Genomic DNA, 17,101 nt, shown 5'->3' with positions numbered 1-17,101 from the left:
GTGATTCCTATATGTAACTTTATTTTTGAATATTTTCTATGATATTTTAGACATTTACTCCGGATGAAAATTTGAACACTACCACTGCTGATATTGAGCATATCAACTCCATATCGAAGAGTGTTGCGGCATTTTCACAAAACCTGGCTATGCATTTTTACGGAGCTGATGAATTGAGTAACAGGTCCGTCACTGGGAGGAATTATAAAGGAGCACAGAACGATTATCAGTCAAAACCAGCGATTTCACCCTTAAAACTTAATTTTATTTACAGTGAGTTTTAGAAAATAATGCTTTGTTCGAAGTATATCAATAATAACTCTGCTATCTAACATTATTTTTTCAGACGCAGCACGTGAGCGGGTCGCGCTCCAAGTAGGAAATCGAAACCTCGAACAAATTGCTGTACTTGCTGACAAGTCAACTATAAATCGAGCACTCGCAGAAAAAATCGCTAATATAAACAAGGCGCGTAGACATGCTTCTCTTCGAAACGCTTCTGTTGTGCCCACCAGTCAGAACCGTACATAATGAAGTCAATCTTTTTTTTTTTTTTAACTCTTTATTTATTCTAAATTCAAAATAAATTACATTTCATTTTTAACCTAGGTGCTCCAGTTACTACAGTAACTTACCAGCCTTAATTGTTATGATATATATCTAAGTGTTTTTACATTGTTCCTGTCTTGACAATTCAGTATTTTAAACAGGTTTTTTAAACCTGCATGTCAATATAACAATTGATAATGAAGTCAATCTTGATTTTAGCTTCTGGTACCGTCATATTTTTATTATTATTTCACATGAATTCAAGTTGTTTGTTTGTTTATTGAAGTCAATTCTCATTTAAAACCATGTAATGGTCATGTTTTAACTTGTCCTTCTATTATTTCATTTATTCGTTTGTTTTTGAATACCAGCTGTATTTTTTAAACTTCAAACAGTCAGAACCAATAAAGAGTCTAATTCTCATGGAAAATACAATAAATCTGTTTTATTTCATTAAAAAGAGAAATAAGAAATACTATGTATTACAACTACTCAACAATAAAAAACATCTTTTCGTAAAACAACGATTTAACCATAATTCTTAATGTATCTAGTATGCATTTTGGAAAGTAATTTTACAATAAAAAATAATGTAACTCAATCCAAAATGTATGGGGAAAACGTCGGAAATTTATTGTTAAGATACTTAACGACCCCCCTTTTTTTCTGTAAAAAACGCTAAAACCATGTTATTTAATGTTTTCAAGCATATTTTTTATTGTGGAAATATAGAAATTTGCACAGCAAAAATCGCTGTAAAATCATTGTTAATTAAGGTACTGTTACAATAATTTTTAATGTATTTTTACTGTTTTTTTTTTTCGGGTGCACATGTAAAAACTTTCTATTATTGATGTTTTTTTTTCGTTACTGGAAGAGGATCAGATGTCAGTGGAGCAAAATCATCAACCGGATCGGTTAAAATTCAGTTTCGAATACTTTTATTTTCGGTTTTTATTAGGCCTTGTGTTTGAGTGCATTAGGGTGGCTGCTGAGAGATTAAGAAAGTTATCTCGAGTTTGATAAAGGTATTGATAACCGAATTTTAAACAATAACAATAATATCGTAATCAGTCTTCATAACATCAACACATCGAAAAATTTGCCTCATTGTATTTACAAAATTCTCATATTACACATACCTATGTTTAAATGAAAAAAATAAAACACAAACCGAATCATTTATTCGCATCTGTTATTGCCCCAGAACGAACGCTAAGCTGTCTACAAACATGCCCATTAGGGTGGGTAAACTAAACATTCGCGCGGTACCAATGCTTTTTCGCTTTGTATTTAGCTCCAGCCACCAGCTCCAAATTTGAACGAATTTGTTTTTGATCTGGATTTGCGGGAGAATTTAGGAAAATATGTAGGAGACGAATTACAATATCAATTTGCTTGATAAAAGTTCCACATTACTCAGTGTTGTTGCAAACAATGCAGAACAACTTTGTAGAAGACTGCTGATGATTAAAGTTTGGAATCGAAATGACCAGTTGGGAACAGGTCGACTCACCCTAATGCCCATGATCTTATCTTCGCTGTCTGACGAAATATGTAAGCTCAGTAAACAATTCTACAACCAGTTTCCATCAGCTACGCCGTCCGTTCATTCATTCGTTAGTATTCGTCCAAAGTCTTCGCTGCATCTGCAGGGTTTGAATATATAAAAATACTCACTTTTCGACATTCCAAACCGCGGACTGCACCAACGAACGAAGGGAAGAAGCCCACCAGGTCGGTTAGTATTGCACAGCGCTTCGTCGGCTTCGAGTCAGGTTTTCCGCTGCTCCTCCTATCGACGAATAATTCACCGCAAACGAACCATAATCTGAGCTGAGCTGGGAAATATGATTCCCTTGATCCACATCGTAGTGTTCTCGGCGATCGCTTTCATCGGTTTCAAGTTGCTAAGGTAGTCCCTGGTGCCTACTCTGCGCATCTCGTTCAAGGTCATTAATCTCGATACTTGGTAATTGCAGATTATTCATCGAGGGAGGCCAGTTTCGGAAACAAACACGTTGCGATGCTAAGGTGATTGTGATTACCGGTGCCAACACGGGGATCGGCAAGGAAACCGCCAAGGAGCTGCTGAAGCGTGGTGGAAAAGTGTACATCGCTTGCCGTTCGCTGGACAAGGCGAACCAGGCCCGGGAGGAACTGATGGCCGAAACGGGGAAGACCGACATTCACGTGCGGCAGTTGGATCTTTCCTCGTTGGAGTCAGTGAGGACGTTTGCCAAGGGATTCCTGGCAGAGGAACAACGGTTGGACATTCTGATCAACAACGCCGGAGTGATGGCCTGTCCGAAGGCTCTGACCAAGGATGGGTTTGAGCAGCAGCTGGGAGTCAATCATTTGGGGCACTTTCTGCTGACGAATTTGCTGCTGGACCGACTGAAGGCGTCGGCCCCGTCGAGGGTTGTGAATCTATCGAGCCTGGCGCATCGGTACGGAACGATTAACAGACGTGATTTGAATAGCGAACAGTCGTACAATCAGGTTAGCGCGTACTGCCAGAGCAAGTTGGCCAATGTGCTCTTTACGCGGGAGTTGGCCAAACGGCTGGAGGGAACCGGAGTGACAACGTACGCGGTGAGTGTGTTTAGTTTTGGTGTGTGCTAAATGAGAGCTGACCGTCTTTTTTTTGGAGCATAGTGCGAAGAGAGTGGGCAATGGATTAACAGTAATTTACTGTTTTTTAGCCGTCGTCATTAATTGATAGAGATAGGGTCAGTTGACTACTTTGTGGAATGGTAGAGTGTCATCGTCATGCAACTGTGGATTTCACTTTAAGTGGAACAAGTTTGATGCATGAAGGTGGGGAATTAAATCGTGGCTTATGCATTTTTTAGAGATTAAAAGTCCTTATTTTATGGATTTATTCCATCATCACTGGAACCTCAAGCCAACTCTCAACAAAGTGTTCTTTGAGCACTTCCACTGTTATTAATTGAGAGCTTTCTAAGCCTGTACCATTTTTGCATTAGTATTATTGTGTGACAAGTGCACAAGTGCGAAATTTCGTAGAAAACAACAGAAATAACATGGGAGACTTTCTGGAGACTAGTAATGACTAGCAGTGATGCAGAAAAGGCAACGAGTTATAGACACGAAACTTGGACAGAAGGGTGAAGGAACAGTGAAAGTTGGTGAGATCGTCTTAAATTTTCAATTTTAAAGTCGACAGTGAGCATGCATAAGGGCCTATACGCGATGATCGATTCTCTTCGTCGATTTTCTCTTTTGTTAATAACTCGCTAGATTTAACGTTTCTCGGTGCATTTGCTGTTGCTTTTGATAGCCAATACAACCTGTTACTACTCTGCATTGAACAAATTCTTGAAAATTGTTTCGCTTAGCTGTAGCAATGCAAAGAGAAAATCGATGAAGAGAATCGATCATCGCGTATTCGCCCTTATGAATGCTCACTGTCGAAGTATCAATTTAACAGCCTTTGGGCTTTCACACTGATATATTGTGGTTTTATAACGGCAATAAGAAATCTTTTTAGTTTAAATACAGCATTTAATAGTGCACCGCATTCTTGATAAGAAGTTCAGCATTTTGCTGTTATAAAAACATTTTAAAGTCTGACGATAAAGTCAAAACGGGTCTGGTTTAAAAAATGAATTTAATGCAGCACTCTATCACTGAATAAAGCTGTTCAGTTAGTCAATCATAAACCGGCCCGCTTTTTATTTTTTCTTTTATTTTTGTTGATGTCATGGCAAAATACTCCATAAAGGTGTTTTATCATTATAAAAGCAATTATAAAATCGTTCGGGAGCAAAAAGCATATATTGCTGCTTTTTGGTGTCGCTAAAGTGTATCACACACACTAAGTTTTTTCTACCGAGCTCGGCTGTGCAAACCTCGGCAAAAAACATTTAATTTGTTTGCTGAGATTCAGCTAAGCGTTATCCGAGACTCAGCAATCAAATGTCACTTTTGCTGAGCTCTCATGGATCTTCTTGGATATCTGACCGTTGACTCTAGTGTGTCCTCAGTTTGTTGGGTACCCACTTCGAATGATACCGGCTGATCGGATCACGTTTCATCCTGTTCTTCAACGGGTGAACTACCTTTTTTTTTCAAATGCCTCGTGTTCCTATCATATTGCTTGAGTGTCTCATCCTTTTGTACCGTTACCCGTGAGCCAAGCTTTGTCGTAACTGTCATCCTGTTTGGAGCAAACGTGAGAGTGCGCTTGTTACCAGTTAATACACTTTTCATTACGACTTTGTCACTGATCTCCAAATTTGATACTTTTGCCCGTCGACGTACTTTGCCTTTGTCTTTGGCTTGTTGATCTTTGTCCCTATTGACTTCTTGACGCAAGATCTCACTAATACAACCTAGCTAGTGTAGCCGTGTAAAATCGATTTGTTTATTATTTTCAACCACGAAATCAGCTGTCAAAGAGTTCGACTTGACAGCGGTTTGTTTTTTTTTATTAACGCATGTATTAGTGGAACTGCTCACTAATACTAACGGCGGTAGAGAACTCTATAGTCTGTCATTGGTACCGAAAACGTCAGTTCACTAAACGAAGGCAGCTTTGTCCAATCATCAATTTAGAGGGAGTTTTTTCCCGTGGTACAATGTGGCGTAGAATAGTACATTGTCAGGTAGTCGTTAAGATCTTTCCACCAATCTCTACATATAGCTTGACTTATCTTCAACCTTTTCGTCAGTGACCGGTTTTGACGTTCCACCAGTCCGTTCTCTTGAGACCGGTTTATAACAATTCCACGATGATTGCAGAACTACTCAAATTCACGACTGACGAATTGTCGTCCATTATCCAGGGTTATTGGTTTTGGATAATCAAGTCTTACAAAGATTGTGTCCAACCACTCCACTGTTTCTTGTGCCGTAATTCTTCTGAGAACCTCAACCTCCTTGTACCTACTAAAACATAAAATCGATGACAACAAGAAGATAGTCTCCGGAGGGCAGAAGTCCCAGAAAATCAATGGCCACGGGGCCTCCGGTAACTTCCGTCTCTGTATAGGCTCTGGGCGCTCTGGCTGGCTCACCAGACGACAACCTTCACAAGCATCTACGACTCGAGTTATGGCGTCATCCATTCCAGACCACCAACAAGTGTGCCTCAATCGCTGTTGCATTTAGGTTTTACCCGGGTGACTTTCATGTCCTAACTGCAACATACGCTTTCTCAAACTCAGCGGTACGATTATTTTACTACCTCTTACTATCAAATCACCACCTTTTCCTAACTCAGTCCGAAAAGCGTGATAGGCTTTAATGATCTCAACAGTGTAGTTCCAAGCCCCTTGATTTAATTTCAAGTTTGTTTTGCCTTGAGAGGCGGGATCTGCGGCAAATGAGCGGATACAAACACCTAAGCAAGGCGGAGCACTTAACTAGGGTTTTCTCTATGTGCGAGCGGAACAGGAGCTTCTCATCGAACAACATCCCGAGATAAGTAACATCAGTGGACCACTCGACCCTTGTACCACAGACAAACAGACATAACACTCGCAAGTTGTTTATAGAACAAGCATTTAACGGACAATTTAAAAGTATCATAGTTGGTAGTACCGCCACATGTGGCGCACATAGTCAATTCCCTTGCGTTTGACGTTTACACACTACCACCATCTGTTCAGCGTACTACCCACCACAGTGCACTCAACAGATGGCGGTAATGTTTTAGCGACGATGTTTTACAGTGAGAATTATTCAATGTGTTATGTCTGTTTGTCTGTACTTGTACCATCCATTATTACGGTACAGGAGGGAGACGGTTTGAGTTTTGGCGATTGTCTGTGAAGGAACATGATCGCTTGGGTTTTCGAGGCGTTGATTTTGATTTTCCACGTGGTGGCATAATCAGTAAAGGTGTCCAGGCATCGTTGGAGCTTGTTCGTAATTTCACGAGGCATCCTACCCTTGACGGCTATCGCGGTGTCATCTGCGAACAGGAAGAACACGCAACCGTCTCCTAGAGGAGGGATGTCCGACGTGTAGATGCTGTAAAGCAGTGGTCCCAGCAGACTCCCTTGCGGAATACCTGCTGGGATCGGAAATTGTCCCGAAAGGGAACTATTCAACGACACCCTGAACGACCTTTGCTGGAGGTAGTTACGGGTGATTTTCACAAGGTATGGTGGAAAGTTAGAGTTACAAAGCTTGTATATAAGTCCGTCGTGCCAGACATTGTCAAACGCCTTTTCGACGTCTAACAAAGCCATGGCTGTGGACTTGGATACAGCTTTGTTACTTCGGATGTTATTCATCACCCGCACTAGTTGATGATTGGTGGAATGCCCCTTGCGGAACCCGAAGTGTTCCGGAAGAAGAATGTCATGTACCTCCACAAACTTGTTTAGTCGGCTGAGGATCAATTTTTCGAACCGCTTGCTCAGCGCTGAGAGCAGGCTAATCGGTCTGTAGCTTGACGGTAGTGAAGGGTGTTTCCCAGGTTTGCGGATCGGGATGATTTTTGCCACCTTCCAGATGCTTGGAAAGTAGTGCAGCTCCAGGCACCTGTTGAGGATGGCAGCCAGCAGCGAGTGCACCCTCGCGCTGAGATTTTTCAACTCTAGGTTGAATATTCCATCAAACCCGGGAGCCTTCATGTTTTTACTATATTTCAGCGCTGAGCAAATTTGTTCCTCTGTAATCCGTTCTTCTGGAGGGACGGCACAAGGGGAGGCATCTAACGTCTGGACGCACTGCGCAACCTGGTTCTCAAGTGGACTTGGGATTTTGGAGCCAAGCAAATGCGACTGGGCAATGTGCTCCCCAATCGCATTGGCTTTCTCTTCGTTGGTGATAAGCCGTTCGTCATTGACTCTAAGAGGTGGAATGGGCTTGGGGTGAGACTTCAGCACCTTGGCAACCTTCCAGAATGGTCTGGAACGGTTGTCCAGGTTCTGAACGAGCCGCCCGAAACTCTCGTTCCGGATTGAGACCATTCTGGAAGCGATCTGCCGATTCAGATCGACCATTTCGTATTTACGCTGCAGATCCCCAGTCCGCTGGAACTGGCGTCTACGAACATTTCTGAGCCGAATCAAGAGTTTGGTGTGAGAATCAATTGCTTGAAACTTACCCCTCACAGGAACTCGTCGAACGCACTCTTCGTCAGCCACGGATATGGCTTGATGGAGACCCTCCAGGGCCCGGTCGATGTCCTCCACTGTGTCGAGCGGTGGGTTGTCAACGATGTGGCGGTCGACCACGCGCCGAAACTGGACCCAGTTGACTCGATGGTAGTCCTTCCGCAGGCACGGTGCAGGGGCCACGTTGCAGCCCAGCTCGGTCAGCACCGGTTGGTGGTCCGAACTCAACCGGCTTGGCTAATCCAGTGTTTGCTAAGAACAAGTCCAGCGTCGATGGGTTGCCCGCCGGTGATGTGAAGGTTGGTTCGTCCGGAAACCAGACGGAATAGAGACCATGCTGTTAATGGTCGAATAGCAGGCGGCCGGGCGTTCAGGTCCCCTCCGATTACGAAGCGGGCATTGGTGCGGGTTATGATGGCAAGGTCGTTCTTGAACGGATGTGCTGTACCATTGCTAACGGTACATTGCCGGGGGCAGTAGGCGGTGATGAACCGAACGTTTCCGGTCGATGTTTCCACCTCTACGCCGACGGCCTCGATGATGGAAGTGCGGTAGTGGGGTAGGGTGCAGTACTTGATGCCTTTCTTGATGATGACCGCGATACCGCCCCCCTGGAGCTGGTGCGATCAAGCCGGACAATGCTGTGGTCGGGCAGCCAGAGGCTGTCACCGGTCTTGAGGTGGGTCTCGGTGAGAAGGCCCACATCGATGTCGTGCTTGCGGAGGAAGTCTGCAAGCTCAATGTTTTTCGCCCCTACGCAGCGAGCGTTCCAGTTGGCGATCTTTATGGCTTCACGGTCCATAATTAGCGACGAAGGAGATGATAGCTTGGAGCTGTTGTGTTCTTGTAGCGCAGGTGCGCTTGATGATGATGGCCTGGGCCAGCAGTGTGACGATCTCATCCGTTGACAGCGGAGAATCGTCGAATGCTTCGCCGGTTGTACCGGCCAACCCCGGAGCAGGGGGATCCGTCGATGGGCCGGAGGCATGACCGGGTACTGCAGCGGCAGCCAACTGGGCAGCAGCCAATTGTTGGTTAAGCGGGAGCGGCGCCAACACTGGAATTGGCCGTGGTTGGACCGGTGATAATGGAGGAAAGTTCTGCGCGTTGTTTTCCGGGACCTTCTTGCGACCGGGCTGGTTGTTGGACGAGGCCTTCTTCCGGATCTCAGCGTATTCGGCCCGCTTCGGACAGGCCTTACTCGTGGCCTTGTGGGCGGCACCGCAGTTGGCGCATGTGGGAGCGGCTTCCTCGATGCTGTCGCAGTCGTCGATCTTGTGGTTTTTGCCGCATTTGATGCAGCGGCTGGCCATGCGGCAGTTCCTGGTGCCGTGCCCGAACAATAGGCAGTTCGAGCACTGAGTGACGCCACGGTGGGTCGGCTTATACCGCTCCCACTTCACTACGATGTGGAACAGTGTGCGTGTCGTCTGGAGATGCTTCACGGTTGTGGAGTTCTTCTGCAGATGGATCAGGTAGAGCTGGTCACGATACTTGATGGCCTTGCTGCGGGTCATCTTGTGGATTTCGACCGGCTTGAGGCCGTTCGCCTTCATCTCGTCCATTAAGGTGGTGAGGTCCATGTCGTGGAGCCCACGCAGCACCACTTTCAGCGGCTTGGTGGCCTCGACGTCGTGGGAGAAGTACTCCAGCTTCATCCTGTCCAAGAGGGCCTGGACTGCGTTGTAGTGATTTTCGGCTGAGATAATCAGTTTGTAGCCTTTCGTGCACCGTTGAATGGTGCAGCGAAGGCCCTGCTTAATGTAGAAATCCAGCTGCTCCCATAGCCCGGGAGGGAAGCCCTTCACATAGAAGGGTGGCAACTTAACTTTTTTAGGCACCGTCTCAGGGTCCGACTGCGGCTGGGCTCCGTTCTGCAGGGCGGAGAACGGATTGTTGCTCAGCAGCTTTTTTGCTGCCGATGCGGTGGCGCTGCTGTCTTCAGGTCTGGGTCGTTTAGTTCCGGGAGGCCCCGGCTGTGGGTCCGCAACGCCTGTCGAGACGGGCAATGGGGTTTTCTTCTGCTTCTTCTGGGCTGGCTCCGTGGTCGCGCCGTCTCCTGGGAGAGTCTGTTTTCCCGGTAAACCGGCACTCGCGTTACCACGCGATTTCTTACCCATGGCTGGGTCAACGAGAGCGTCACTACACAACGCGGAGCTAATTCGACTTGCGAACGAACGAACGAAACTAGAGAGAATTAAAATCGACTGAACTGCTCAACAGTCTGGCAGCGAATGATCGATGAACTGTCATGTTGAAAGGACTGGTTCTTGGCAATTTGGTTACCACATCTTAAAATTGAGGCACTACATGAAAGGTATGATTATCTTCTTTCAAACGGAACACACAAGGAACCGATTGGAGTTGTGGGTGGCCAATCGGAACTTTTCCGGGTTTTTCCGTTCCGGCTGGCCAACTATAGGTCCAATTGGATTTATATCTATTCAAAATAAAATTATACAGCCATATCTTTCGATTGGTGGCTGAATCATAACGATTGGTCATTGCATTGCTGAGAACCAGCCATGTCAACATGCATCGACACGCATTTTGCAGCCTTGGGGTTATGTCGGTTAAAGAATAACACCCTTTGCCGGCAATCCCAACTAACAAGTTTAGCTGCAGATTAGCTTATACAGCCAAAAATTGGCTTATACAGTTAATTTTTGCCTGTATAAGCTAGTCTGCAACTAAAATTGTTTGTTGGGATAGATCCTTTTTTCATCGGAAAGTGAGACCTTCGAAGCTCGTAAGCAAATTTCAAAACCGCGTTTCCATCTGTACCATTTAGCTGCCATTTTGCAGCAAATCAATCTTGAAGTGCCTCGAAAATATGCCCTTCTAAACCTTCTTCGGAATGGGCCAACTAGACAGATTCTAATAAAGGCAAAGCTGTCTTGCCCGTATCTTCTTGTTTGATTATGTCAACGGAAGAGAAAGGCCATGCTGAGTTAAACATCAGGGACGGCGATGGATTTTTTTTGTCGAAGTTGGAAATGTACTTATCCAAATGTTAATAGATTCTGGCAGCAGTAAAAATATTATCGATCGACACCACTTGGAGAAGCATGCTAGCGCAAGGAGTCAAAAGCTGGCAACCAAGGAACGTTCCGAATACAGTTTTGCGAGGTTATGGTCGAGATGCAAAGCCGTTGGTTGTGTCTCATGTATTTGAATCTGTAATAAGAAAAGATACAGCAAAGCTCTTAGAGGTGCTAAAGATTGGACTGCCCACACTGGATCCGGCAGTCAACAGTATCGTGCCCGTAGGAGGAAGGCCTTTTCCGAAAATAAAGAACGTGCAGCTGAGAATCCCAGTGAACAATGACGTGTATCCTGTTGTTCAACGAGTCAGACGTCCTCCAATCGCGCTCCTTAGTCGGATCGAAGAAAAGTTGGATCAACTTCTGGTTGCTGACATCATCGAACCTGTGTCAGGAGAAACACCATGGGTTTCACCGCTGGTAATCATTATCAAAGACAATGGGTATCTTCGTCTGTGTGTAGATATGCGACGTGCTAATCAAGCCATCATGAGAGAACATCACATGATGCCATCACATTTTTTCAGCCGTCTGGATATTAAAGACGCATTTCATCAGATTGAATTGGATGAAGCATCTCGAACTATTACAGCCTTTATTTGTCATAAAGGATTGTATAGATACAAAAGGCTGATGTTTGGCATTTCATGTGCCCCAGAAATGTTTATTTATTTATTTATTTATTTATTTGTCTGCATCAACAGGCTGTATATAGCCCCAATGATGATTTAAGTAACTTATATTGGTAAATCAAAAAATAAAAACTAAGAATAAAATACATAAATAAAACACACAATCATTCACGGTTAACTGTGCCAGAAAAGAACGATGAGAAGTATCTTCGTAGCAGCTGTCGAGGCATATGGAAATCGAAGATGCCCGAGACTCGATTGAACACTCGTTGCAGCCCACCTATTGCACCGTTCATGCCATAGTTCGTGCGCTGAAGTGGTAATCTCAGCATAACGTTGTTACGTAGCGCACGGGGTTGGACGTTAATGTTGACTTGCCCCAAGATTGCACTGCAATCAATTCTACCTTGTAAAGTGTCCGCAATGAACAGGGCCCTAGAGGTGTCTCTTCTAGTTCGGAGAGGCTCCAGATCAATCAGCTGGCAACGACTTTCATAGCTGGGCGGATGAAATGGGTCTCTCCAAGGCAGCTTCCGCAGAGCGAATCGAAGAAAACGGCGTTGAACGGACTCTACTCTCTCAGCACCATTGTTGTAGTTTGGACTCCAGACCACAGAACAATATTCCAGAATGGATCGCACCAAGGAACAGTACAGTGACTTCAAACAGTAGATATCGGAGAAATTCTTTGCTATCCTGAAGATAAATCCCAATGTCCTAGACGCCTTGTCGACAACGTACGAGATGTGCTGCTTGTACGTAAGTTGAGAATCCAGAATAACACCCAGATCTTTCACATGGTTCACACGGTCGATTACAGTGCCGATAAGTTTGTATTCAAATGTGATTGGTTCTTTCTTCCGAGTAAAAGTGATCACTGAACACTTAGTGGGGTTAACCACCATTCGATTCAAATTACACCAGCTGGCAAAGGCTTCGAACTGGCGTTGAAGGAAGTGACAGACATCAATCGAGCGGATTCGTAGGTAAATTTTAAGATCGTCTGCATACGATAGTCGTGGGCCTTCGATGACCAAGTTCACGTCATTGAAGTAGAGTAAGAAAATCAAAGGTCCGAGGTGACTTCCTTGAGGTATTCCTGACGTAGCTAGATAGATATTGGACCGGTTGTCACCAATGGCAACCATCAGTTGCCGATCAGTGAGATATGAACGAAACCATCGCAAGAGGTTGCCGCTGACCCCAAGTCTATGCAACTTGGCAATCGCGATGGCATGGTTTAGCTTATCGAAGGCAGCTGACAAGTCGGTGTATATGACGTCTGTTTGAGTCCTCTCTGCCATGCTTTCCGTAAGATACGATGTCAAACACAGCAGATTTGTGGAAGTAGAACGACCGGAAGTGAAGCCGTGTTGATCACCACTTAGATACTGCTTACAATGAGAGAGTAGAGGCTCCATGATGACGTAATTCCACGATAATTGTCCACATCCCGTGTGCTGCCCTTTTTGTGGATAGGAAACATATGTGCGAATTTCCAACAAGATGGAAATGTACCACTCGAGATGGACAATCGAAATAGGTGAAGCATGGGCATCAGCAAGCTGGCGATATGCTTTTTCAGGAATACGGATGGAACGCCATCGGGTCCTGGATTGAAGGACGACTTGAGTTGTGATGCGGCAGTGGAAATCATCTCGACGTTGACATCCATCGCACCCAGTGTTTGACCGTACAGTGGAACATTACTAGCTGCTAGGGTAACGTGTTCGTCAGTTAATCTCTCATTCGTGAAAACACTGGCGAACTTCTCAGAAAACAAACGACAGATCTGCTGAGGAGTGGAAGCAACTGCTCCATTCAACACCATTGAAGAAGGTAGGCCGGATTTCTTGCGCTGCTCATTTACGTAATTCCAGAATGACTTCGGGTGCGACTTGAGTTTCCTCTGAATCCCTCGTTGATATCGCGAATAGCATCGACGGCTAACTCGCTTGAACTCATAATTGAGCCTAACGTAGTGACGTTTCAGCGAAAGCGTACGATACTTAGTGAATTTTCTTAATGCGGCTCTCTTGGTCGACTTCAACCTACGCAGTTCACTCGTCTGCCAGGGAGGATGAGACATTTTACGGTGAACTCTTTTCGGAACGTGCCTGTCAATGACATAAGCCAAGACATGTGAAAATGTTTGCGCAGCGGTTTCAGCATTATCAGGATCGAGGATGCTCTCCCAATCTATACTAGATAGCACGTTGACGATACTACGGTGATCGGCTTTCCGGAAATCGTATGACACGGTCGTGGAAATGTCGTCAAAGACCCGATCGTGATTGTCAGCAACAGTGACAACCAAGGGAGGGTGATGATGTACTTGCTTTACTAGTGGAGAATGAAGCCGTGGAGATAAAAGGAGCGGTGTCCTGAACGCTAACGAAGCAGAGGTCCAGGCTACGGTTGTTTTTGTTGACTACGTGGTTTATTTAAGATAGTGTTGCTGTACTATAGCAGTCGAGAAGGCTAACTGATCCTGTATGAAATACAGAGTGTACAGCGTCTGGGTAGAGAAAGCCGCTGTAAGATGGTTTCCAGGAAACACCGGGTAGATTGAAGTCACCCAGAACGATTATCTCATCAGTTGGTGTCGCACTCTCCATTATGGTGAAAACAGACCGGCAATGGGTATCGATAAGTTCGTTGTCACGAACCCGCACATAGGTACAGTGTGCGATCGCTCAGTTCTACGGCCACCCAAACTTGTTCCACACAGTTCCACAAGACGTTTTCAATAACTCTCGCCTTTAACCCGGAACGAACTGCCACGAGAACACCACCTCCAGTAGATTTCCGACTGTTTTTCGGATTTCTGTCACAGCGGAAAACCTCGTATTCGGATCCGAACACCTGGATGAAAAGCGTTCGAGAATCGAGAGAAGTCTCGACAAAAACGATGACATCGTAGCACCGGTCCAATACAGCTAGGTGGTAGTCAAGAACACCAGAAATCATTCCGCCTACGTTTTGGTAGTAAAAAATGACGTCGTGTTTACTACGGTCGGTGGTCGCACGAGGTAAGGCGTTTTCCCTGGAAGTCATGGACATATCAGGTGGCGAATGGACATGAACAATCTCAAGTAGATACTCGCCGTAGTGAGTAGGTTGGAAGATCCCCTCTCCACATCCAACCACAGGCCCGGAACGACTATGAAGATCGGAGGCGGCAGATGGCAGGACTGGGTCAGAGGGATTGGGGGCTTCCACAATGCTTTCTACAGCGCGTCCCAGGTTCCAATTAATAGGAGTAGAAGCATTTCCTCGATCGGTGACATCCAGAGTGCTGAAATTCAACTCGGCATCAGGCAGCGAAAGTTCAGAATAATATTTGTACTTGCCTGACATAGCAAGTTGGAAGACCCCCGATCCACATCTAAGTTCAGGGCCGGGACGACATTGATGTACGCTGGCAGGAATCGGCACGACTGAGTTAGAGGAACCGAGGACTTCCCAAGTGCTTTCTACCGTGCGCCCCGGTTGAAAATACTCATCGTTCGTTCCTGCGATGCGTCTATTTGTCCGAAGTGCAGCAGCAACAGGATTCACTTCATCATGGTCCGGACAGCTAATGATAACCTGGGTGCGGGAAAACTCGTCACGCAACGAAAAGCTTGAATCAAAACAGTACTTGCCTGTGCAAGCATGGTGGAAGACTCCCTTTCCACCACCAACCACAGCACCGAGACGGCTGTGATGAACGGAGGCTGCGATATGCCGGACTGGATTGGGGCGATTGGGAGCTTCCATCAGGCTTTCTACGGTGCGTCTCGGTTGAATTTCTGGAAGTGTAAGCTGTCACTCCATAGGGGCAGCATTCGTCAATTGGGTGATTTTCAGGCTTCGTGAATCTTCGAACTCACGGAACTGGATACTCTCAGGTCGCAAGAAAGTGCCAGGTCACGCAGTTCTTTCTTGACGCCAATTTTGAACGATACGAAGTTCAGCGTTGTTGGATTTCTACCTTTGGGTACCAGTTTGGCCACCATTGGTGTTTCACTAGGGTCCAGTGCCAGACAGTCACGAACGAGTGACGTAATATCTTCGTTCGTGGTACTGGGGTAAAACGCCGATAAATATACCCACACCTTATCCGCATGTTTCAAAAAACCATGGAACAAATACTTGCTGGGTGTGACAACGTCATTAATTAGGTATATTGACGATATTGTAGTATCTGGGAAACTGAACAAGAGCATGATGCGGCTTTAAACAAAGTTCTTTCAGTTTTGAATTCTGCTGAACAAAGATAAATACATGTTTAAAGTACGGCAAATAGCTTTTTTTGGGTCATATTATTTCCTCTAACGGAATACGCCCAACGGAGGAAAAGGTGCAAGCGCTGCAGAAATTCGGTGAACCTCGTTCTTCTGACAAAGTAAGAAGTTTTTTAGGTCTCGTCACATACGTTGGAAAGTTTAACCCAGATTTAGCAACCATTACTGCACCATTACGGGAATTGATATGCAGTGCCAGTAGGTTCGCCTGGTCGAATGAACACCAACGAAGTTCTGAAAAGCTGAAACAAATGATATCCAACGCTGATACTCTCGCTTTCTTTGATAATGCTTTGCGTACTAGGGTGGTAGCAGACGCCTCACCTGTTGCATTAGGCGCTGTCTTGGTTCAATTTAAAGACATTACCGACAATGATCCTCGTATAAATTGCTATGCCAGTAAGAGCCTAACTAGTATCGAAAAGCGCTACTGCCAAACGGTTAACAACGGTGCCAACAATCAATACGAAACTAACGATTTTAAATTGGCTCACTACTTGACTAGCCTATTGGGCCCAAGCAAATCGACTAACGTACCCCATTTTCATATAAATTCCAGTACTAGTGTAGAACTGGAATTTATATTAGAATGGGGTACGTTAGTCGATTTGCTTGGGACCAATAGGCTAGTCAAGTAGTGAGCCAATGTTTGTTTTGATTCGCTATGAAAGTTTGACAGATAAAATGAGGGGTTAATGGATTTTCCTATGTTTCGAGGGGTGCATCGATTAGCTTGGAACCGAAGATAGTACCAGAGCTGAGCCAAAAAGTTGAGCTCGTTTCTTCGGGACCTTCTAGTCTTAGAGTTACCTCTACGGTTACTCTGCGGAAGGACAATAAGGTCCAAGCTACCAGCTATTGAAGATATTGAAACTGTACCTCCAACCTCTTATTATCGTGATCTAGATTTTCTAAACAAACAAAAAGGGAAAGAAAAAGAGGACATCAGACTGCTCCGGAGTACCACAAGTACAAATGGCATCTTGATCCTGCACATACTCAAATACGTTGTTGTAATATCCTGTACCTTATCAATTAAAAAAAAATCTTTCAGGTCCATCCAGGAACCGTCGACACCGAGCTTCCAAGACACATGGGTACCTTCTTCTTCCTCTTCGAACAGTAAGTTGTAACAAAATCAAATACTGGTCCCTTCTCCATTGTTAAAGTAATGCTCCACTTTCCATTGCTTCAGTAACCTCGTAAAACCGATTCTTCGCTTCGTATTCAAAACACCACAATCAGGAGCTCAAACCAGCCTGTACGCCGCACTGGACGAAGATTTGGCCAACGAGAGTGGAAAGTACTACGCGTAAGTTGCATCGTCTCCGTTGTCATTCAGCATAATTGTGAAATCATTCCTTTTCCAGAGATTGCCGTGCACAAAAGCCAAGCAAAAAGGGCTGCGACAACGAAACCGCCCATTGGCTATGGGACGTAAGCGAAAAGATGGTAGGCCTATCGGAGAAGACATTGTGATAAGAATAAATCCC

At 45.1% G+C, this 17,101-nt stretch overlaps 1 protein-coding gene across 1 annotated transcript; it reads left to right on the top strand.

Annotated features, from left to right (window-relative positions):
* Nucleotides 1–2,234: 2,234 nt before the first annotated feature.
* LOC135708169 (retinol dehydrogenase 12-like) lies at nt 2,235–17,097 on the top strand. The gene is made up of 5 exons (XM_065230169.1): nt 2,235–2,464; nt 2,532–3,144; nt 16,663–16,730; nt 16,804–16,920; nt 16,979–17,097. Exons 1-5 carry the CDS (start codon nt 2,400–2,402, stop codon nt 17,085–17,087), a joined length of 972 nt encoding a protein of 323 aa, XP_065086241.1. The 5' UTR covers nt 2,235–2,399; the 3' UTR covers nt 17,088–17,097.
* Nucleotides 17,098–17,101: the final 4 nt, after the last annotated feature.

Source organism: Ochlerotatus camptorhynchus, unplaced genomic scaffold (assembly GCF_037179485.1).
Source record: "Ochlerotatus camptorhynchus isolate MF236.1 unplaced genomic scaffold, CSIRO-AGI_Acam_v1.1 ptg000328l, whole genome shotgun sequence".
Taxonomy (NCBI): Eukaryota; Metazoa; Arthropoda; class Insecta; order Diptera; family Culicidae; genus Ochlerotatus; species Ochlerotatus camptorhynchus.
The sequence above is the reverse complement of the archived record's forward strand: the minus strand, read 5'-3'. Positions and strand labels throughout refer to the sequence as shown.

Excerpts from the sequence above, each read along its gene's own strand:
- LOC135708169 (XM_065230169.1), top strand. The coding sequence starts at position 2,400 with ATGATTCCCTTGATCCACATCGTAGTGTTCTCGGCGATCGCTTTCATC. Across the intron at positions 2,465-2,531 it reads ATCGGTTTCAAGTTGCTAAG|ATTATTCATCGAGGGAGGCC; the intron begins GTAGTCCCTGGT and ends TGGTAATTGCAG. Across the intron at positions 16,731-16,803 it reads TTCTTCTTCCTCTTCGAACA|TAACCTCGTAAAACCGATTC; the intron begins GTAAGTTGTAAC and ends CCATTGCTTCAG.